This window comes from Oncorhynchus masou, unplaced genomic scaffold, assembly GCF_036934945.1.
Source record: "Oncorhynchus masou masou isolate Uvic2021 unplaced genomic scaffold, UVic_Omas_1.1 unplaced_scaffold_1___fragment_4___debris, whole genome shotgun sequence".
NCBI classification, from domain to species: Eukaryota; Metazoa; Chordata; class Actinopteri; order Salmoniformes; family Salmonidae; genus Oncorhynchus; species Oncorhynchus masou.
In genome coordinates this window covers 456,814-477,011 of record NW_027016524.1, presented here as the reverse complement: position 1 = coordinate 477,011, position 20,198 = coordinate 456,814, and the positions used below count along the sequence as shown (strand labels likewise).

Genomic DNA, 20,198 nt, shown 5'->3' with positions numbered 1-20,198 from the left:
GATCACACACACAGACAGACAGACAGATAGATCACCCACACAGATAGACAGATCACACACACAGACAGACAGATCACCCACACAGATAGACAGATCACACACACAGACAGACAGATCACACACACAGACAGACAGATAGATCACACACACAGACACAGACAGATCAGACAGACAGACAGATAGATCACACACACAGACAGACCACACACACACACAGACAGACCACACACACAGACAGACAGACCACACACACAGACAGACAGACCACACACACAGACAGACAGACAGACAGATCACACACACAGACAGACAGACAGACAGATCACACACAGACAGACCACACACACAGACAGATAGATCACACAGACAGACAGACAGACAGATCACACAGACAGACAGACAGACAGACAGACAGATCACACACACAAACAGACAGACAGACAGACAGACAGACAGATCACACACACAAACAGACAGACAGACAGACAGATCACACACACAAACAGACAGACAGACAGACAGATAGATCACACACACAAACAGACAGACAGATAGATCACACACATAGACAGACAGACAGACAGATAGATCACACACATAGACAGATAGATAGACCACAAAAACACACACAGACAGACAGATAGATAGATCACAAAAACACACACAGACAGACAGATAGATAGATCACAAAAACACACACAGACAGACAGATAGATAGATAGATCACAAAAACACACACAGACAGACAGATACATCACACACACAGACTGGAAGGAATAAGACAAATTTAGCAGTGAAATGGAAACAGGCTGGTCTTGATCAAACCAGATCTTTTCTTGATGTGCACCCAGAGCCTGGTTTGGTTCCTATCATCTGTCATGTTCATGAATAAATATGGTGCAGAAATCTTTTATTTAATAGCTTTGTGTTTCTTCAAGAGTGACTCTGTGACTTTGAGGAAATTATTCTCTGTGCTCAAAATGTGTGTGTGGCAGCCAGGAGTGTTTTCCATTATTCATCAGCACTGTGCCCATTTCCCCAGTGTCAAGTGGTAGGGCTGCACGAAGTGGGCCAAAAATCGAGTTGCGGATGTTTTACAAAATATTGCAATTTGACGTGCAATAAAGATCAGAACATATGTGAGCTGTGTGAATTCTAGAAATTGAATGACATATTAAAAAGGAAAGTAATATCATTATTGTTTGAAACAATCTGTTCTATCTCAGAACAACATGCCAACTGTGAATCTAACAAACAGCCAGGAGGAAAAAGTGTCTTAAAAACCCACTGACTAGGGTTCGGTTTCACTGATGGACTCTTGACATAGAGGAACTAAGTCACTTCCTATGTCTATAAGAGAAAACAATTATTCCCGGGACTCACTCAACAAATCACGAGGCAGACATGCCAGATTGTCGCGATTCAAAACCAAAGTTTGCAGGCAAAACCTTTGCAATGGTTTAAGTTAAGATAGTTGATGTGAAATAACCTCTGATCTCCATCTTGCTCGCTACTATTTAGTATTTTATTCACATGCATAAGGTAGTGACGTAGTTCCTCTATGACAGGAGTCCATCATCGAAGGCTTGGTGTGTGTGTGGGAAGCAGCCGCAAGACGGTAGCGTTTTTATAGTTTGTCAATATTGCAATTTCGATGGGAATTTGATTAGCAGCCCTACTAAGTCGCAGTTATGAAGCAGCTCACACCTGTTGCAGTAAGGCCCATGACAGAGCTCTGCAGTGGGCCTCCATCCCTAACCCAGAACAGCCCGACGGTTCACCAGAGATTTCCTCTGTGGGCCTCTTACTGCCACTGAGACTGGCCTTGGTATTCAGAAGACACTGTGTCTGCTGTACCCCTCCCTCTATCTCTCCTACTGCCATCATTTCACCTCTCCTCCGCCTCACTGGGCAGGAGTCATCATCACCCAGGCAACTTACTTACCAGAGATGAGGTCATCAATAAGGGTCACTGTAAAAGATATGAAGCGGACCTAGATGTTCTCTTCTACTTTTACTGTCCTCTCCTCTGATTGGTCCAGTTACACCTCTGACTTGTTTCCCTCTCTTCCTCATCCTTCATCCAAATACCTTCCTCTTTCACACACAGAAAGCTGAAATTATTGAAAAGCTTTCGTTGCCCTTTCTGGGATTTAAACATAAGTTATCCACATATGGTTTTACTAAGTGGTATTTAGTTATACTCAGGCTTTTGTGTGGTCCATCAAGGCACACGCACGCACACAATGAAGACAAGCTTTCAAACCCACAGTTATCTGCAGGTGCAGTAGAGGAAATGTAATTTCCATTAAAAGAATGATCTGCTGGAACTCAGCTAGTGTGCAGTGAATCCAGCTGCAGTCTTAATCGATAGTCCCCTACCTGTGAATGAAGGCTCACTTGTGTGCTAATTCTCAGATCCATCTCTCCCTCCCTCTGAGTACAGACAGGAAGATCAAAGGTCAGCCAATCAGTAGCAGAGAGGAGAGTCAGTAGAAGCTCATGTAGCTCATGTGGCGGCAGGGTAGCCTAGTGGTTAGAGCGTTGGACTAGTAACCGGAAGTTTGCAAGTTCAAACCCCCGAGCTGACAAGGTACAAATCTGTCGTTCTGCCCCTGAACAGGCAGTTAACCCACTGTTCCTAGGCCGTCATTGAAAATTAGAATTTGTTCTTAACTGACTTGCCTAGTAAAATAAAGGTAAAATCAAAAAATCTAAGCTCCACTTTAAACATGTGTTTGTTAATTTATTAATTTATTTTTTATTTTCTTTATGCCCTTATTGTACCAGGTAAGTTGATTGAGAACACGTTCTCATTTACAGCAAAGACCTGGGGAATAGTTCCAGGGGAGAGGAGGGGGGGGATGAATGAGCCAATTGTCAGCTGTGGATTATTAGATGACCATGATGGTATGAGGGCCAGATTGGGAATTTAGCCAGGACACCAGGGTTAGCACCCCTACTCTTACAATAAGTGCCATGGGATCTTTAGTGACCACAGAGAGTCAGGACACCCATTTAACGTCCCATCTGAAAGACTGTACCCTTCACAGGGCAATGTCCATTGGGATTTATTTACCAGAGGAAAGGGTGCCTCCAACACCACTTCCAGCAGTATCTGGTCTCTCATCCAGGACCAACCCTACTTCGCTTTAGAAGTAAGCCAGCACTGGGATGCAGGGTGATATGCTGCTGGCCTTGTGTGTCACCATTGTTGACACACAAGGCCAAAGTGTTCATGGAGAGAGACACAATGTCTAATGAAACATGAAAATGTCAACATGGATGAACTAATGCCTGTGGAAATGTTGTTTTTATATGCGTGTTATTCCAATCTCATGTGTGTGTGTTCTGGTGTGTGTCTCCTTCAGATTTCGACTCAGGCCTTGGCATGATGACAGGCATGAACCCCATGATGCCCGGCCTTGGTTACGTGCCCCCACCCCCCCTGCCCCATGATCTACCCATCGTTAAGGAGATCATTCACTACCAGAGCTGCACCCTCTTCCCCCCAAACCCAAGTAAGTCTATTGACCTCTTACCCAAGTAAGTCTATTGACCTCTTACCCAAGTAAGTATATTGACCTCTTACCCCAGGAAGTCTATTTAATTTAAGACATCAGCAAAAAATCTATTGAAGTGATGGGGCAACCCGCATGCTAGCAGATACCCATAGACTTATAGTTATTGCGCTAATGCTAGCTAGCAACTTATTTTAAACTGCACACAAAGGCAAAAAATAATATTTGCTAATTCATCTAACTCTGGGAACGTAGATAAAGGGCCTCATTGCTGAAATTACCTTCTTAGCGTCTACCTTATCTATTACCTGAATACTGACTATGACTGAGACCACCATCTCTCTCCTCACAGTTTAATTTATGCAGCCATAAGCCTTCTCTCCTCCTGCGTTGTAAATGCCAATATTGACTCCAGTGATCTGGTCTAAAATGCAAGGGAATGAAAAGGTGTCAAGGTCTCTGTGTAACTGATCTGGCCCAGGGAAGTTCTGCAGGGCCTTATCGTCTCCACATTACAATTCTGACAGCTTATAAACTCTCCAGCCTAGCAGTAGGTGTTATAGGTACACACCTTGTAGATACAGACACCATGTAGACACACACAACATGCAGACATACACACTGGTTCTTGTGTGAGAAACTATATACACTCATAGTCCACTGATAGACCTCCTACTCCCTCATGGTTTCACCTAGGATTTGTTTCAGCAGCAGTGGCAAAGTCAGCTACCGCAGAGACAAAATGTTGCTGTTTTTAAGCTAATCTCCTGAAATTCTACACATTTTGTCATGGGGCTGAGAGAAAGAATTGCAGTTTTAAAGCTAATTTCCTGCAATTCTGCTGATTTTCCATGGCTAATACCGTGTTCTTATTCTTTCTGAGTACCGTCATAAAATCTGATTTTAAACCTAACCACACTGCTAACCCTAATGCCTCACGAACATTCATCGTCATCTTGGAAAGCAACTCCAGTGTAGATTTGGGCTTGTGTTTTATGTTATTGTCCTGCTGAAAGGTGAGTTAATCTCCCAGTGTGTGGTGGAAAGCAGACTGAACCAGGTTTTCCTCTAGGATTTTGCCTGTACTTAGCTCCATTTGGTTTCTTTATTATCCTGAAAAACTCACCCGTCCTTAATGATTACAAGCATACTCATAACATCATGCAGCCACCACTATGATTGACAATTGAGTGGTATTCAGTTATGTTTTGTATTGGATTTGCCCCAAACATAACACTTTGTATTCAAGACAAAACGTTAATTTCTGTGACACTTTTTTGCAGTATTACTTTAGTGCCTTGTTGCAAACAGTATGTATGTTTTGGAATATTTTGATTCTTCACTAGCTTCCTCCTTTTCACTCTGTCAATTAGGTTAGTTTTGTGGAGTAACTACAATGTTGGTCCTGAGCAGTTTCCTTCCTCTCCAGCAACTGAGTTAGGAAGGATGCCTTTATCTCTGTTGTTGCTGGGTGTATTGATACACCATCCAAAGTGTAATTAAGTGTCACCGTGCTCAAAGAGATATTCAATGTCTGCTTTTCTTATTTTTACCCATCTACCAATAGGTGCCCTTCTTTGCGAGGGATTGGAAAACCTCCCTGGTGTTTGTAGTTGAATCTGTGGTTGAAATTCACTGCTTGACTGAGGGACCTTACAGATAGTGTGTGGGGTACAGAGATGAGGTAGTCATTCACAGTGAGTCCATGCAAAATGTTCCTCTACAATTTATTTAGGTTTGTCATAACAAAGGGGTTGAATACTTATTCACTCAAGACATTTCATCTTTTCATTTTTTTATTAATTTCAAACATTTTGAAAAACTTAATTACACTTTGACATTATGGGGTATTGTCTGACAAAAAAAAACTCAATTTTGAATTCAGGCTGTAACACAAAAAAAATGATAAAGTTAGAGGTGCAAAATCATTGCCGCCACACAAAAGAAATATGGAACATGAAAAAATATTTCTGCAGAGGCGCACTATGAAGATAGAACAATCCACGTTTACTTTACTACCACAGCAAACAAAACGAGCAATGAATAGAAAAAACAGACAACCCCATAGTAGAATAGTTTATCTGTTTACCTAGTTAGCTTGTTATGTGTTCTATGTGAGAGAAATATTCCTCTCAAGGTGCATTCAAGTTGCAAGTGTCATAGGGAGGTAAACATGCATTCTGACATGCAGTCAATGCACAACCATTCATAATGCAAATTCTAATAGCAGCAGGTTTAATGGCATTTGTTAAAGAAGCGGATCCCAGGTTTTCATTCCTTCTTTATTGATTTATCAACTCCTTTAATATGTGTGAACTGCACCATTTTAAACCCAGTGTTTTTAGCAACTGCATGGTTAAGCATGTTACTGCTCTGCAATTTGCAATGAGTGCCTAGGGGAGATTGGGGCTGAATGTAACACAGGTCAATTTTCACCCCAATAGCTTGGGGTAATTCACCACCCTGCCTCAAAATATTTTGGATAGTGACTTAAACAATTGTGATTAGATATTCAATTTTTAGTTGAGCAAGAGTAGTGGCTACCAGGAAAAGTGCTGTGAGTGTAAATGGTTGCATGAAGGGGTTTCTGTGAGAAGTACAGGCAGTGGACGTCGGTAGAAATACATTCATTAGGCCATAATCTATGGAATTCACATGACTGGGCGGGGCGCAGCCATGGGTGTGCCTGGGAGCCCCCTTTTTGTGCGTATGGAAAATATCTTGTATCTTTTATTTCAACTCGTGACCAACACTTGTGTTCCTATTTTTGTTCAGTGTATACAGTGCCTTGTGAAAGTATTCGGCCCCCTTGAACTGTAATCGCATCAAAAGGTGGTGCTACAAAGTATTAACTTAAGGGGGATGAATAATTTTGCACGCCCAATTTTTCAGTTTTTGATTTGTTAAAAAAGTTTGAAATATCCAATAAATGTCGTTCCACTTCATGATTGTGTCCCACTTGTTGTTGATTCTTCACAAAAAAATACAGTTTTATATCTTTATGTTTGAAGCCTGAAATGTGGCAAAAGGTCGCAAAGTTCAAGGGGGCCGAATACTTTCGCAAGGCACTGTGTATATATATATATACAGGTGATAATGCTTATTGCTAATAGCATACCTGATAATATAGACCATGCATAGGCTATATGCATGGTCCAATCTGTTAAAATCATTTTAAGAAATAATTTTGACTATGTTATTGGGCTCATTTCTGGAAATGTAAATTATATTTTTGGTGCGACAGGGTAGCCTAGTGGTTAGATCGTTGGACTAGTAACCGGAAGGTTGCGAGTTCAAACCCCCGAGCTGACAAGGTACATATCTGTCGTTCTGCCCTTGAGCAGGCAGTTAACCCACCGTTCCCAGGCCGTCATTGAAAATAAGAATTTGTTCTTAACTGACTTGCCTGGTTAAATAAAGGTAAAATAAAAAAATATTTTAGATGGTATCAGCAAAATGTAATTTTCATACATTTTGAAGTAGAATGTCCTTTTAAAAAGTCACCAGAACTGTACTTCTCGGTCTCTACGAAAAAATTCTGATTGTGTGCGTGGTTTGTGTGTGTGTCTGTGAAGAACACCCAGTGGGAGCTCTCCTTTAATATCTCTGAGAGGGAACTTTGTCTGGTGACTTTTTCAAAGAAAGCTCACTTGTCAGATTTGGAAGGGATCAATTTCACCCTAAACTAAAACAATAGCAAATGTATCTCTCGTCAGTTGTTGGTGAATTCAGGCTCCTTCAGAAAACAGAAAATACAGTCTGGAGTCACACCCCCTCCTTCCTTAAGAACACAAGGCTTTCATGTTGTGTGTGTGTGCTTTCAATGTGAATATTCTTCCTGTCTCTCTCTCCCTCTTGCCTATTATGGTCTTCCCTCTCCTCCTGGTGTTTTCTCTCCTCCTCATCTTCTACCATCTTTCCCGCTCTCCCTCCTCTTCTCACCTATGGTCTTCCCCTCTATTTCTGTCTCCTTTCTCTGTCCGCTCCCTGAGTTCCTCCTCTTTCTGTCTCCTCTGAGTTGGCTCCTTGTCTTCCCCCTCTCTTTCTCTCGCTCCCCTCTCCGCTCCCTGAGTTCCTCTTTCTATCTCCTCTGAGTCTGCTCCCTCTCTTCCCCCTCTCTTTCTCTCGCTCCCCTCTGTCCACTCCCTGAGTTCCTCCTCTTTCTGTCTCCTGAGTCTGCTCCCTCTCTTCCTCCTCTCTTTCTCTCGCTCCCCTCTGTCCGCTCCCTGAGTTCCTCCTCTTTCTGTCTCCTGAGTCTGCTCCCTCTCTTCCTCCTCTCTTTCTCTCGCTCCCCTCTGTCCGCTCCCTGAGTTCCTCCTCTTTCTGTCTCCTGAGTCTGCTCCCTCTCTTCCTCCTCTCTTTCTCTCGCTCCCCTCTGTCCGCTCCCTGAGTTCCTCCTCTTTCTGTCTTCTCTGAGTCTGCTCCCTCTCTTCCCCCTCTCTTTCTCTTGCTCCCCTCTGTCCGCTCCCTGTCTTTCTATTCATTTTCTCGCTATCACTTTTATGTTCCTCATGAAAGGCAGTCTCTTCAAGGAGGGATATCTTTAAAGCCCTAATTCAGAGGAAGCCTATTTATTCTCCAGATTAAAGTTATCACAGGGCTCCTTGATGAGCCTCTGTCCCTTTCTCTTTGCCAAATAGAAAGACATCTGCTCAGCCATTAGTTAGTGAATCATTGTGACTGTTGAGAATAGTAAACTCCACTGCGGCGGTCACAGCACCATGAGGATGATGTTTAGAGGACTAGTGGGGGTCCAGGAGGAAGAGGGGGTCTTTTAGACCTCAACCTGAAGACGATGAAACAGAGTATTCGAGGTAGATTAGAAAATATGCCTATTGGGCAGTGTTATAGGTGATGAGGAGAGAAAATAGATTACATCTACTAGGAACATAAAAGAAAGAAAGGAATATAGAGAGAATAAAATAAAGGTCAGAGCTGAAGGGTCTGTTTTCTCTTATTTTCGTAGAGATCCAAGCCATGTCATCTTTTTTTCTGTCCTTCACCTGTATGTTTGTGTGTGGTCCAGGGGCGTGTGAGGGTTAGAGGAGCCTGGTGAGTCATTGGCCCTGTCATCCTCAGGGCAGCAGGTCAACAGGCTGCATATGGTGGCCATCACAGGGAGCAGGACCTCCAGGCTACCCTGACACCATACTGCCCCTCACACTGACCTTGATCTGAATTACACCTGCAGTGGCTCTCTCTCTCTTTCTCTCACTCTACTCTTTCACTCCCCCTTTCTCTCACTCTACTCTTTCACTCCCCCTTTCTCTCGCTCGACTCTGTCTTTCTCTCGCTTTGAGCCGTTCAATTCACGACTATCTAGCCCCCTCTTTCCTTATTTTCCCTCTCCTGCTTTTCTTTTTTCTCCTGCGTCCCTCCAAACAAATGTTCCAAAAGAGATATTGACTGGCAACAGTAGGCTAGCCAAGAACAATGCTAGCTGTCTTTTTGTAGCTCAACAGTAGCCAGCATATTGCTAGTATGTTCACTATTGAAGGTTTGATATTGTAAATGACTTTCTCTAAAAGAAATAAGCTCAGTGAGTAGATTGATGGGCGCTTCTTTTTGCTCTGGGCAGCTGGTGTATGCTGTGTGAAGTCATCAACTATGTACTGCTCCAGAAGTTGTAACTCGTGGAAGTGTGGTGGTGCTTGAATGAACGGCCAATCATATTGCCCAAATACAAATAGCATGGCATTTATGCTTGTGGTCTTCAATGGTTGGCGAGCAGGTAAATATTGAACTGGAATGCGAAGATGCGCTGAAAATGTACTGTCGGGCCATTGACTGACAAGATCCACTGGCCCGACCGACACATGTTTTTACTGGTCCTGGGCCGGCGGGCCATCATTATTATCGGATCCTGCACACGAAAGAAAATTATGTTCTAGAAAACAATAGGCTAAGTGGATTTTGACTCAACGTTATATGGGATGTGCAAATTCATGCTCTCTCCATCCGAGTAGAAATTTGACTGCAACCACAATGTACGCGGCGCAAACACACACAGGTACCGAGAGGCGGGACAGATAGCAGACTGTCAAACCAGCAGTCTTTCCCTGTCATTGCTCACTTTGTGACTGACAGGCACCTGTCCTATCAATAGATCGCTAGAAGATGCATATTGTTCATTCTAGGCACAGAGTGCACTAGCAGACTTTTTCTGACTTGCAAATTGAAAGTTTGTCTAGTTTAATTTAAGGCTGAAAATTAGTCTGTAATTGGTTGTATAGACAACAGCCGGCGCAAGTGGAAAACACAGATGGATCTTAACATAAGTATAGGTGTGTGTTTGTCCCAGCAAGCAGAGTGGGCTGTACAGGATGGCTGGTATTGTCTTGTTTCGCGGAGATTTCGAGGAAAGAATGGAGAGCTCTATTGTCATTAAGTTACTGTTTGTCTGTTGTCCTGTGGTGCTGAACATCAGCTCCCAGGATACCAATGTTGCCTCTATCCATGGTGCTGAAGATTCTGAACGGCACTAACTCCTTGTTGACAAGTAGCCACCACATTTTGCGTTCTCCAGTGTCACTCCCACCGTTCATACTCTTTCTGTAGTATAGAGACCACCTCCACTGAACCTAGAAAATACATGCACGTTGGGTTTTAAAAGCTGACTTTCAGATCATACAGTCATCGGCTAAATGTCGAAGGCCTTTAGCTGAACAAGAGTGGCACAGGTCTGGACCTCTGGAAGAGCTGAGCTTTGAAACAAACTTCATATCACTGACGTTTTAATATAAAATGCCTTGCTCTTGCACCACAAGGCTCTGCCATAGATCCTTAGGGGGGCAGATACATCTCAGAGTAGGAATGCAGATCTAGGATCAGGTCTCTCCCTGTCCATATCTAAAAGGGAAAACTGATCCTAGATCAGCACTCCTACTCTGGGATGGGTTATGAATACAGGCCCTGGTGATTAGTTCTGTCCAGAGCAGTCGAGCCCCATGTATGGTTCAGTAAACTCTCATCTGTGTTCAATTAATCAGGTCTCTCAAGCAATGAACCATTCACATGAGAGAATCAACCAGCTTTTGGCTAAGAGGATGCATTTGTGTTTATCCCACAATAGTTTTCACATTAACATTAGATATCAATAGAAAAGTTATCCAAGCGTATTGCTGTATGTTTTCGTCATTATTGCTACTCGTTGGTCATGGGAGATATTTCCAAATGTAATTTTTCAAATAATACTTTAATAGATTTTCCCAGCATGAAGCCTCTGAATTAATCAGATGGATATTGTATAACATAAATTACAGCCTGCACATTGCATTATGATAACAGTACTTCTAAATGCATAAATCAATTTCACATAGTTTTTTTCACTGTAGAAACACTAGTTTTATATTATGTTGTAAATTCAGACTGAGTATTTAACTGCTTCTTTAATGCGGTTCTGATTGATTTATGGGACCCAGTTTGTAGGTGGCATGTGAACCAAGGTTATTATAGTAAACTGTAATGAAAACTAATCATGAACAATTTAGTAAACTGAAATAAAATAATTAACAAACCTGTTTGAAAAACGAAAACTATACTGAAACGATGCCACGAGCAGCACTGCAGATATTGGACGCGTTTGAGTGGTAAGACGACAGCTTCCGACTATAGTCTAAAGTCAGGAGAGGTACATCTGTGACAGCCGAAAGTCTGATACTAATGTGGTTTTTCTTCAGCAAGGCTCAGATCAACTCTGGTTTGGAGATGACATAACCTATAACAAAAGCATGTCTGTTATACAAAATAAATGGCCAAATAAATGCAGTCTTTACCACTAGCGCCGGCTCTTGTCTATACAGCCGATTAGTTGTTTTCAGCCAGATCCTTTTTCCACTGAAATTAACTAGGCTACTTTTCAATTCGCTAGTCAGAAAGTCCGAGCCTTCTCCCACTAGAATGATATGCATCTTCTAGCAATCTATTGAAATGACAGGCGTGTGCACTGAGGTCTTGCTCTTGCAACTCCTGTGGTCGCCAGGTGTCCGGTGTTTCCTCCGACACATTGGTGCGGCTGGCTTCCAGGTTAAGCGGTCATTGTGTGAAGAAGCAGTGTGACTTGGTTGGGCCACTTTTTGGGATTTTGCTTATTTTGTAATTCTCATTAAATAAAATAACTGATTAGTTAGCAACACTTGTAATAATCTGGCTAGTTTTTAGAAGTGCTAGTGCAAACAGATTATCAGTTGGCAGTGGATTCAAAAGCATGTGGACGTTAACTAGGAGATGCTTGCCAGGAGATTCTGGACATTGTTAGAAACAAACGCTAACTAACGCCTTTAAACTCAGGTCAAATTAATACTTTGTCATTCATAGTGTCCAAGTTTACGGGTAGTTTTCTGTATTGATGCCTCTCTCTTCTCATCTACAGATCTTCCCTTTCCGGCCATGAGGGAGCGCCCTCCCGGCTGTAAGACTGTGTTTGTGGGTGGTCTGCCAGAGAACTCCACTGAGGCGCTCATTGTGGAGGTATTTGGCCAGTTGGGGGAGATCATCGCAATCCGGAAGAGCAAGAAGAACTTCTGCCATATCCGATTTGCCGAAGAGTTCACTGTGGACAGAGCCCTCTTCCTGTCTGGTACATTTCCTACGTTTTCTATTAAACTTCAAGCTGTATTGTGGAATAAATGTCTTCAGTCAGAGACCTTAACTATGTTGGTCAATGAGGAGACAACGAGAGGTGTTGTGCAATAAATGTCTTCCCTCTTCAGTCAGAGACCTTAATAACCTCTCTGGGATCGTTCGGGACGCTAGCGTCCCACCTCGCTAACAGCCAGTGAAATTGCACGGCGCCAAATTAAAAACAACATAAATCTCATAATTAAAATTCCTCAACCATACAAGTATTTTACACCATTTTAAAGATACACTTCTCGTTAATCCAACCACAGTGTCCGATTTCAAAAAGGCTTTTCGGCGAAAGCAGAATATATTGTTATGTTAGGTCAGCAACTAGTCACAGAAAGCATTCAGCCATTTTCCAACCAAAGAGAGGTGTCACAAAAAGCAGAAATATAGTTAAGGTCTGTGACTGAAGAGGGAGGACATTTACTGCACAACACTACTTATTGTCTCCTCATTGACCAACGTAGTTAACTATGTTGGTCAATGAGGAGACCACTAGAGCTGATGTGCAGTAAATGTCCTCCCTCTCCTAATAGTTCAAAATTAAGGAAATTCATCTCCAGTAATAGTCCAGTACTAATCTCCAGTAGCAGTCCAGTACTAATCTCCAGTAGCAGTCCAGTACTAATCTCCAGTAGAAGTCCAGTACTAATCTCCAGTAGTAGTCAGTACTAATCTCCAGTAGTAGTCCAGTACTAATCTCCAGTAGTAGTCCAGTACTAATCTCCAGTAGTAGTCCAGTACTAATCTCCAGTAGTAGTCCAGTACTAATCTCCAGGAGTAGTCCAGTACTAATCTCCAGGAGTAGTCCAGTACTAATCTCCAGGAGTAGTCCAGTACTAATCTCCAGGAGTAGTCCAGTACTAATCTCCAGGAGTAGTCCAGTACTAATCTCCAGGAGTAGTCCAGTACTAATCTCCAGTAGTAGTCCAGTACTAATGTCCAGTAGTAGTCCAGTACTAGTCTCCAGTAGTAGTCCAGTACTAGTCTCCAGTAGTAGTCCAGTACTAATCTCCAGTCGTGGGTAGTCCAGTACTAGTCTCCAGTAGTAGTCCAGTACTAATCTCCAGTCGTTGGTTGTCCAGTACTAATCTCCAGTCGTTGGTAGTCCAGTACTAGTCTCCAGTAGTAGTCCAGTACTAATCTCCAGTCGTTGGTAGTCCAGTACTAATCTCCAGTCGTTGGTAGTCCAGTACTAATCTCCAGTCGTTGGTAGTCCAGTACTAATCTCCAGTCGTTGGTAGTCCAGTACTAATCTTCAATGGTAGTCCCGTACTAATCTCCAGTAGTTGGTAGTCCAGTACTAATCTCCAGTCGTTGGTAGTCCAGTACTAATCTCCAGTAGTTGGTAGTCCAGTACTAATCTCCAGTAGTTAGTAGTCCAGTGCTAACCCCCTAGAGGTAGTCCCGTACTAATCTCCAGTCGTTGGTAGTCCAGTACTAATCTCCAGTCGTTGGTAGTCCAGTACTAATCTCCAGTAGTTGGTAGTCCAGTACTAATCTCCAGTAGTTGGTAGTCCAGTACTAATCTCCAGTAGTTGGTAGTCCAGTACTAATCTCCAGTCGTTGGTAGTCCAGTACTAATCTCCAGTCGTTGGTAGTCCAGTACTAATCTCCAGTAGTTGGTAGTCCAGTACTAATCTCCAGTAGTTGGTAGTCCAGTACTAATCTCCAGTAGTTGGTAGTCCAGTACTAATCTCCAGTAGTTGGTAGTCCAGTACTAATCTCCAGTAGTTGGTAGTCCAGTACTAATCTCCAGTAGTTGGTAGTCCAGTACTAATCTCCAGTAGTTGGTAGTCCAGTGCTAACCTCCAGTAGTTAGTTGTCCAGTGCTAACCCCCTAGAGGTAGTCCAGTGCTAACCTCCAGTAGTGAGTAGTCCAGTGCTAACCCCCTAGAGGTTGTCCAGTACTAACCTCCAGTAGTGAGTGGTCCAGTGCTAACCTGCAGTAGTTAGTAGTCCAGTGCTAACCCCCTAGAGGTAGTCCAGTACTAACCTCCAGTAGTTAGTAGTACAGTGCTAACCTCCAGTAGTTAGTAGTCCAGTGCCAACCTCCAGTAGTTAGTAGTCCAGTGCTAACCCCCTAGAGGTAGTCCAGTGCTAACCTCCAGTAGTTAGTAGTCCAGTGCTAACCCCCTAGAGGTAGTCCAGTACTAACCTCCAGTAGTTAGTAGTTCAGTACTAACCTCCAGTAGTTAGTAGTCCAGTGCTAACCTCCAGTAGTTAGTAGTCCAGTGCTAACCTCCAGTTGTTAGTAGTCCAGTGCTAACCTCCAGTTGTTAGTAGTCCAGTGCTAACCTCCAGTAGTTAGTAGTCCAGTACTAACCTCCAGTAGTTAGTTGTCCAGTGCTAACCCCCTAGAGGTAGTCCAGTGCTAACCTCCAGTAGTTCGTAGTCCAGTGCTAACCTCCAGTAGTTCGTAGTCCAGTGCTAACCTCCAGTAGTTCGTAGTCCAGTGCTAACCTCCAGTAGTTAGTAGTCCAGTGCTAACCTCCAGTAGTTAGTAGTCCAGTGCTAACCTCCAGTAGTTCGTAGTCCAGCGCTAACCTCCAGTAGTTAGTAGTCCAGTGCTAACCTCCAGTAGTTAGTTGTCCAGTGCTAACCTCCAGTAGTTAGTTGTCCAGTGCTAACCCCCTAGAGGTAGTCCAGTGCTAACCCCCTAGAGGTAGTCCAGTGCTAACCTCCAGTAGTTCGTAGTCCAGTGCTAACCCCCTAGAGGTAGTCCAGTGCTAACCTCCAGTAGTTCGTAGTCCAGTGCTAACCCCCTAGAGGTAGTCCAGTGCTAACCCCCTAGAGGTAGTCCAGTGCTAACCTCCAGTAGTTCGTAGTCCAGTGCTAACCCCCTAGAGGTATTCCAGTCGTATTCTCCAGTACTAATCCCCCGTCGTTATCTCCAGTACCAGTCCCACTCGTCATGTTGCACCAGGGTCTTTGTTATCTCCTTTTCCATCAAAGCTTTTATACTCCAGACACATGCCATCTTAAATCTCTCTCTATATGCAAACTAGATACATATATCACAGCCCGACAAAGTACATTTAACACTGGCCTCTACAATAATATCCTATGCATTATTTATTGTGTGTGTGCTTGTCTGTGTGGTGCATATGTGTGTGCTTGTAGTGACTGTTTCTCATGAAACCAGTTTTAACTTTGTAAGTAGTCACACCAAATCCTTATTACTGAAATGTGTCTGGATTTAATTCGCAGGTCATTGTACTTTAGAAAAATATAAAACACAAAATATGTTGCTGTAGTTTGTCCATAAATCATAATGTTATATTACACTATTTATTGCATAAAAAGTGTCTGGGTACATGTCTCATTACTGTAAAAACTCCAATCAGTTTTTCGACAGAATGCATCATGTGTAAGTAAAACTGTCTGCATTCTGTCTGCCCCCAGGGGGCAGGACGGAGTTTGGGAAAGCCTGATCTAGAGGAGTTGTCCTTAGATGAGCACAAGTTAATTTATTTGCTTTTATGCCTTCAGAATGAGGTTCTTATTCTCAAACACTCCCTTTACCCCACTTGACTTTCTCACATTATTGCAAAAAAATTATAATTTGGACAAAGTTAAAACTATTACCTTACCAACATGGGGGCATGAATGGGCTTTAGTGATGTGGTCAATTGTTTACTGACTCCTTTTATTTGCAGATTTAGCTAAGCGCTTCTCATTACCAAAATGGGAACCTTAATATCGGTAATGCTAATTCTAATGTATAGACAATGGGTGTGCAGTGCTGGTACTGCTTTTACTGGTTTGTATAGATGATTTGTAAAACAGTTCAATTGAGTACAGGCTTAACTGAATGAACAACATAGACAGAATGCGGTGTGGAATTGTATTAAATAGTTTGGGGTATGATGGCAAGTGAGATAACATGGGTAAATTGACATGTAAATAGATCCCAAGGTTTAAATCCATTTGCTGACAGGAAAGTCATAATTGTATGAGTTAGCCCGTAGGTTAAACAGCAAGCGTGAGGAATATGCGTTCTTGTGCCGTGCTTATAGGCTACAAGGTAAATAGTTGAATGACGTTCCACACATGGCAAATAGGAATGTGGAGAACAACGAGACGCTATGCTGATGATACGTTTGTTTTCATTCCCACTACGCCTGTATAATAGGAACCAGAGTGAATTATGTTATGCTGCTTAATGAAGTTAAACAACCATTCAGACCAGTCTTCCTGATTTGAACGTATTATTTGACAGGGTTTGCCAAGATATATGGGGTGTTTAAACCCCATTTAACTTACTTTGGCCACAATCTGCAATTTGAGCAAAAAGCTCAAATTAGGATATGCCCCATTTTGACATGTGTACCTGTTTTAGCACTTACTTATACTGTTGTTTGATATCATAAGCCAGTTTTTGGTCCGTATCTCACATATTTAGATACTGTTGCTGTATATGACAACTGAAATGCTAAATTGTTTCAATGAGCACTTTGTATCATCTGGTAAACTGTCTGATTCAGTGTCCTCTGTCTCTGTACAACCCTGTGTGGATGAACCAGTGAGAGCTGGTCAAACTTTTAGCTCTTTGCCATTCTCAGTGCAGGTGGTACATAAAGCCCTGGAATCCTTAGATCAGAGAAAGCCTGCAGGTCCTGATCTTTTGGATCCCTGCTTTTCAAATCTGGCAGCTGATTTCATAGCTGAACCACTTACATATCTGTTCAAACTAACCCTGGAATGTCACGAAAATCTGGAAATCAGCATTTGTCCTACCACTTTTAAAAGGGGGAGATCCAACTCTTTTAAATGATTATAGGCCAATCTCAAAGCTGTCACCCCTGGTGAAAATACTTGAAACCCTTGTGAGTGAACAGCTAAAATAGTTTTTATTTACTAACTCTATTTTATCAATGTACCAATCGGGCTTAAGGAAGAAGCATAGCACAATTACAGCAGCCATGATGGTTTTAAATGATATCACTGAAGCCCTTGATAAAAACAGCACTGTGTCTCTATTCTGCCCTTGTTGCGTTCCCATGCAAAACTAGACAGATAGCTAACAACTAAGTCTTCAATAAAACTCCCAAGGCGTGACTTTTCTTGAATGAATATATTGAAAACGTTTATGTTGTGAAACTGCAAAATACAGAAAATAATATAGTTTAGTATTCAATTCACACCCACATACTGTAGCTGTACATTAAACATTTGAAGTTGCATAAATACAAAGCACGTGCTAAGGTACCATGCATCTGGCATGATGCCAAACCATATAGCTAATTGTTACTCATATGGTAATTGGCTAACTCCTCATTACTCTAATAATGTACAACCATCTATGTAGAATAACAAAGCATATTACACTCGAAACAGTAACAAAACTACAGTATTATATATTTTACAATCTGACAAAACTAAACTAATGGTGTTTTCTAAAGCAAGAAATAGACCTCTGAACCTTTCACCTATTACTACCTGTCAGGTCAAGGAGACTGAGGTTGTAACCTCATATAAATATATTGGAATTTTAATTGATGACGGCCTCTTATATTCAACAACTTACAAAACAATTGAAGCTGAAATTGGGATTTTGTTTTAGGAATAAGGCCTGTTTTTCTTTTGAAGCCAGGAGGCAGCTAGTATCAGCTACATTTATGCCTTTACTAGACTATGGGGATATTTTATATATGAATGCTTCCACTCAGTGTTTGAGATCAATTGGCACCCTTTACCATGGCACTTTGAGATTTATTTTAAACTGCAAAACCCTTAAGCACCACTGCACTTTGTATACCAGGGTTGGCTGGCCTTCTCTAGTCATTCGTAGGCTCAGTCACTGGTATACTTTTATTTACAAAGCCATTTTGGGTTTACTACCTTTTTATATGGACATTTTTATTGTTCAGAAATGTGGTGGGTCGTCTCTTCGTTCGCTGGACTTTATCCTGCTAACTGTTCCAAATGTCCGAACTGAATTTGGTAAAAGGGCTTTTATGTACTCTGCGCCATCGTCTTGGAACGCCTTACAAAATAATTTTAAACTGGAAGAACTTGTCCCGATTGGTATTTTTAAATCACTGATGAATGATCTTGAGACTGATTCCCTGACCAGTCAATGTTTTTAATTAGCTGTTTTTGATTTTTTTATACTCTTGTGAATTCTATGGTTTTTACGAGATTACTTGTAGTTTTTCATGTTGTTTGTCTAATTTTTGTAATGACTTGGTGCTGCCTATCTTGGCCAGGACGCTCTTGACAAAGAGATTTTAAATCTCAATGAGCCCTTCCTGGTTAAATTAAAATTAATAAATACTTTGTTAAGCATTTGCCCATAGGATCCCATTCAATCCAGAAATACATCTAAATTACCTTACATCCATGTCATAGTACACCAATATTACCTTTAAAGATCATTTATTGTTTAAAAAAATGAATAACTTTGTTTTGCGCTTTAGTTCACTTTTGACTCTTGAAAAGACATGAATGTAGTTACAGTACTATACTGAAATAAGGGGTATTTTAGTCAATTGCATTAAGAGCAGTACTTTTAGTAGTATGCAAGTCAGATGTATTGGGTTTCTGAATCTCTAGAGATCAGTACAGTTTTTCAATGGCAAACTATGCAACTCTCTGGGCAGGTGAGATTTTGTCCCAAAGACAACTGTTAATTCATGTTGACTGTAGTATTCCTTCCATTTGTTATGTGCATTAGCGACTCTCAACAAAAAATACAGAGCCAAGTGATCAGTTCTTCTCACTACAGTTTCTCTTCCCTTTCTCTTACAAAATGTTGTTCCGACCACTCCCATTAGGCCTACAGAAATATAATGTATCTGAGATACACAAATAAAACTGTAGACAAGCTACATTCCTTGCCAAATCACAACAGCTTTATCGCAAATTCAAAATGGACAGGTTGATTAAAAGTAGGGAAGTATGTGTTCAAACCACGAGCTGCAGTTTTGGAATAATAGATGTGGCTCGTCTATTTCAGGCTTTTTTGTGAACTGCTGTAGTGTGCCATTTAGAAAAGGTTACAGCCCCCATAAACTATGGCAGGTTCCAGACTGAAATATGCAACAAAACCACTGTATTGATGAAGGCAAATAGTGTATTTATTAGTCTAGTCTATATCAACTGCAGTCATTTCTATAATCAGTACCTTTGTTCTCCAACTGTTACTGGCGATGATGTGTGGTAAATAATTAGAAATATGCTCCGTATCCCCTCTTACAGCGTTGTTGCGTTAGGTAGGTCTATTTGTAAATAATGTTGGCTTTGTGGTGGTGATCGAGGCCTGTTGGTGGTAGTTTTGTGGTAACTCCACTGTGATGAACATTTTGTGGAGAAATGTTTTTTCTTCAAATTTACCATTCAATTTTGTTTTAACATTAACCCACCTTGAAAAATGCATAATATCTTATCAATAAACACAATAATGATCCAATAAATAAGTACAGATCCTAATATAAGTGATCCTAGAGGAAATTTTGTGAAAAATGACACTTTTGGGGGGGGGTCAAATGTGAGTTTTGTGAGACTGACCCGTGTGTGTAGCCGTCTCAAGTGACTTTGCCTAGCTATTCTCTTCGGTAAGAATGGATAACTGTCCCACACATTATGTCCACCACCAGTCCCACAGACCACCATTCTAGTTACAGTTTAGTAGTCCATCGACCTAGTGGTCCAGCAGCACAGAGCTCTCCAGTCTCCCTATGAAATATTGAATCACATCTGTGAGCCTGAAGCAAAGAGCAGGCCGTGTTCGTGTGAGAGCGCCCCTTTTCACCTAGGGTCATTTGAGTGAATGAGCAGCGATGGAGAGGAGGAGGAGTGAAAGAGACTGAAGAATGAGAAAGCAGGAGGGAGAGAAAGAGAAACAGAGAGGAGCGGGAGAGAGAGAGCGAGATACAGAGGAAAGATGAGCAGGAGAATGGAGAGAGATGTTTGCTTGGGTGTCACTAGAGGACCAATTAGTCTCTAAGTCTTCTCTATGAATTAGTTTAGAGAACAGAAAGGTGTTTACTTTAACCCCACAAAGCTACTTTAGCTGGTATGCAGCTGTGACAGGAACCAACAGATTAA

At 41.8% G+C, this 20,198-nt stretch overlaps 1 protein-coding gene across 1 annotated transcript in view; it reads left to right on the top strand.

The window, feature by feature from the left end:
• Positions 1–3,373: 3,373 nt before the first annotated feature.
• Positions 3,374–20,198, top strand: part of LOC135538651 (ecto-NOX disulfide-thiol exchanger 2-like) — a 61,411-nt gene continuing 44,586 nt past the window's right edge. The window contains exons 1-2 of the mRNA XM_064964527.1: positions 3,374–3,521; positions 11,893–12,099. Coding sequence (XP_064820599.1) covers positions 3,392–3,521; positions 11,893–12,099 — 337 coding nt within the window. The 5' untranslated portion in view covers positions 3,374–3,391. The remainder of the gene's footprint in view (positions 3,522–11,892; positions 12,100–20,198) is intronic.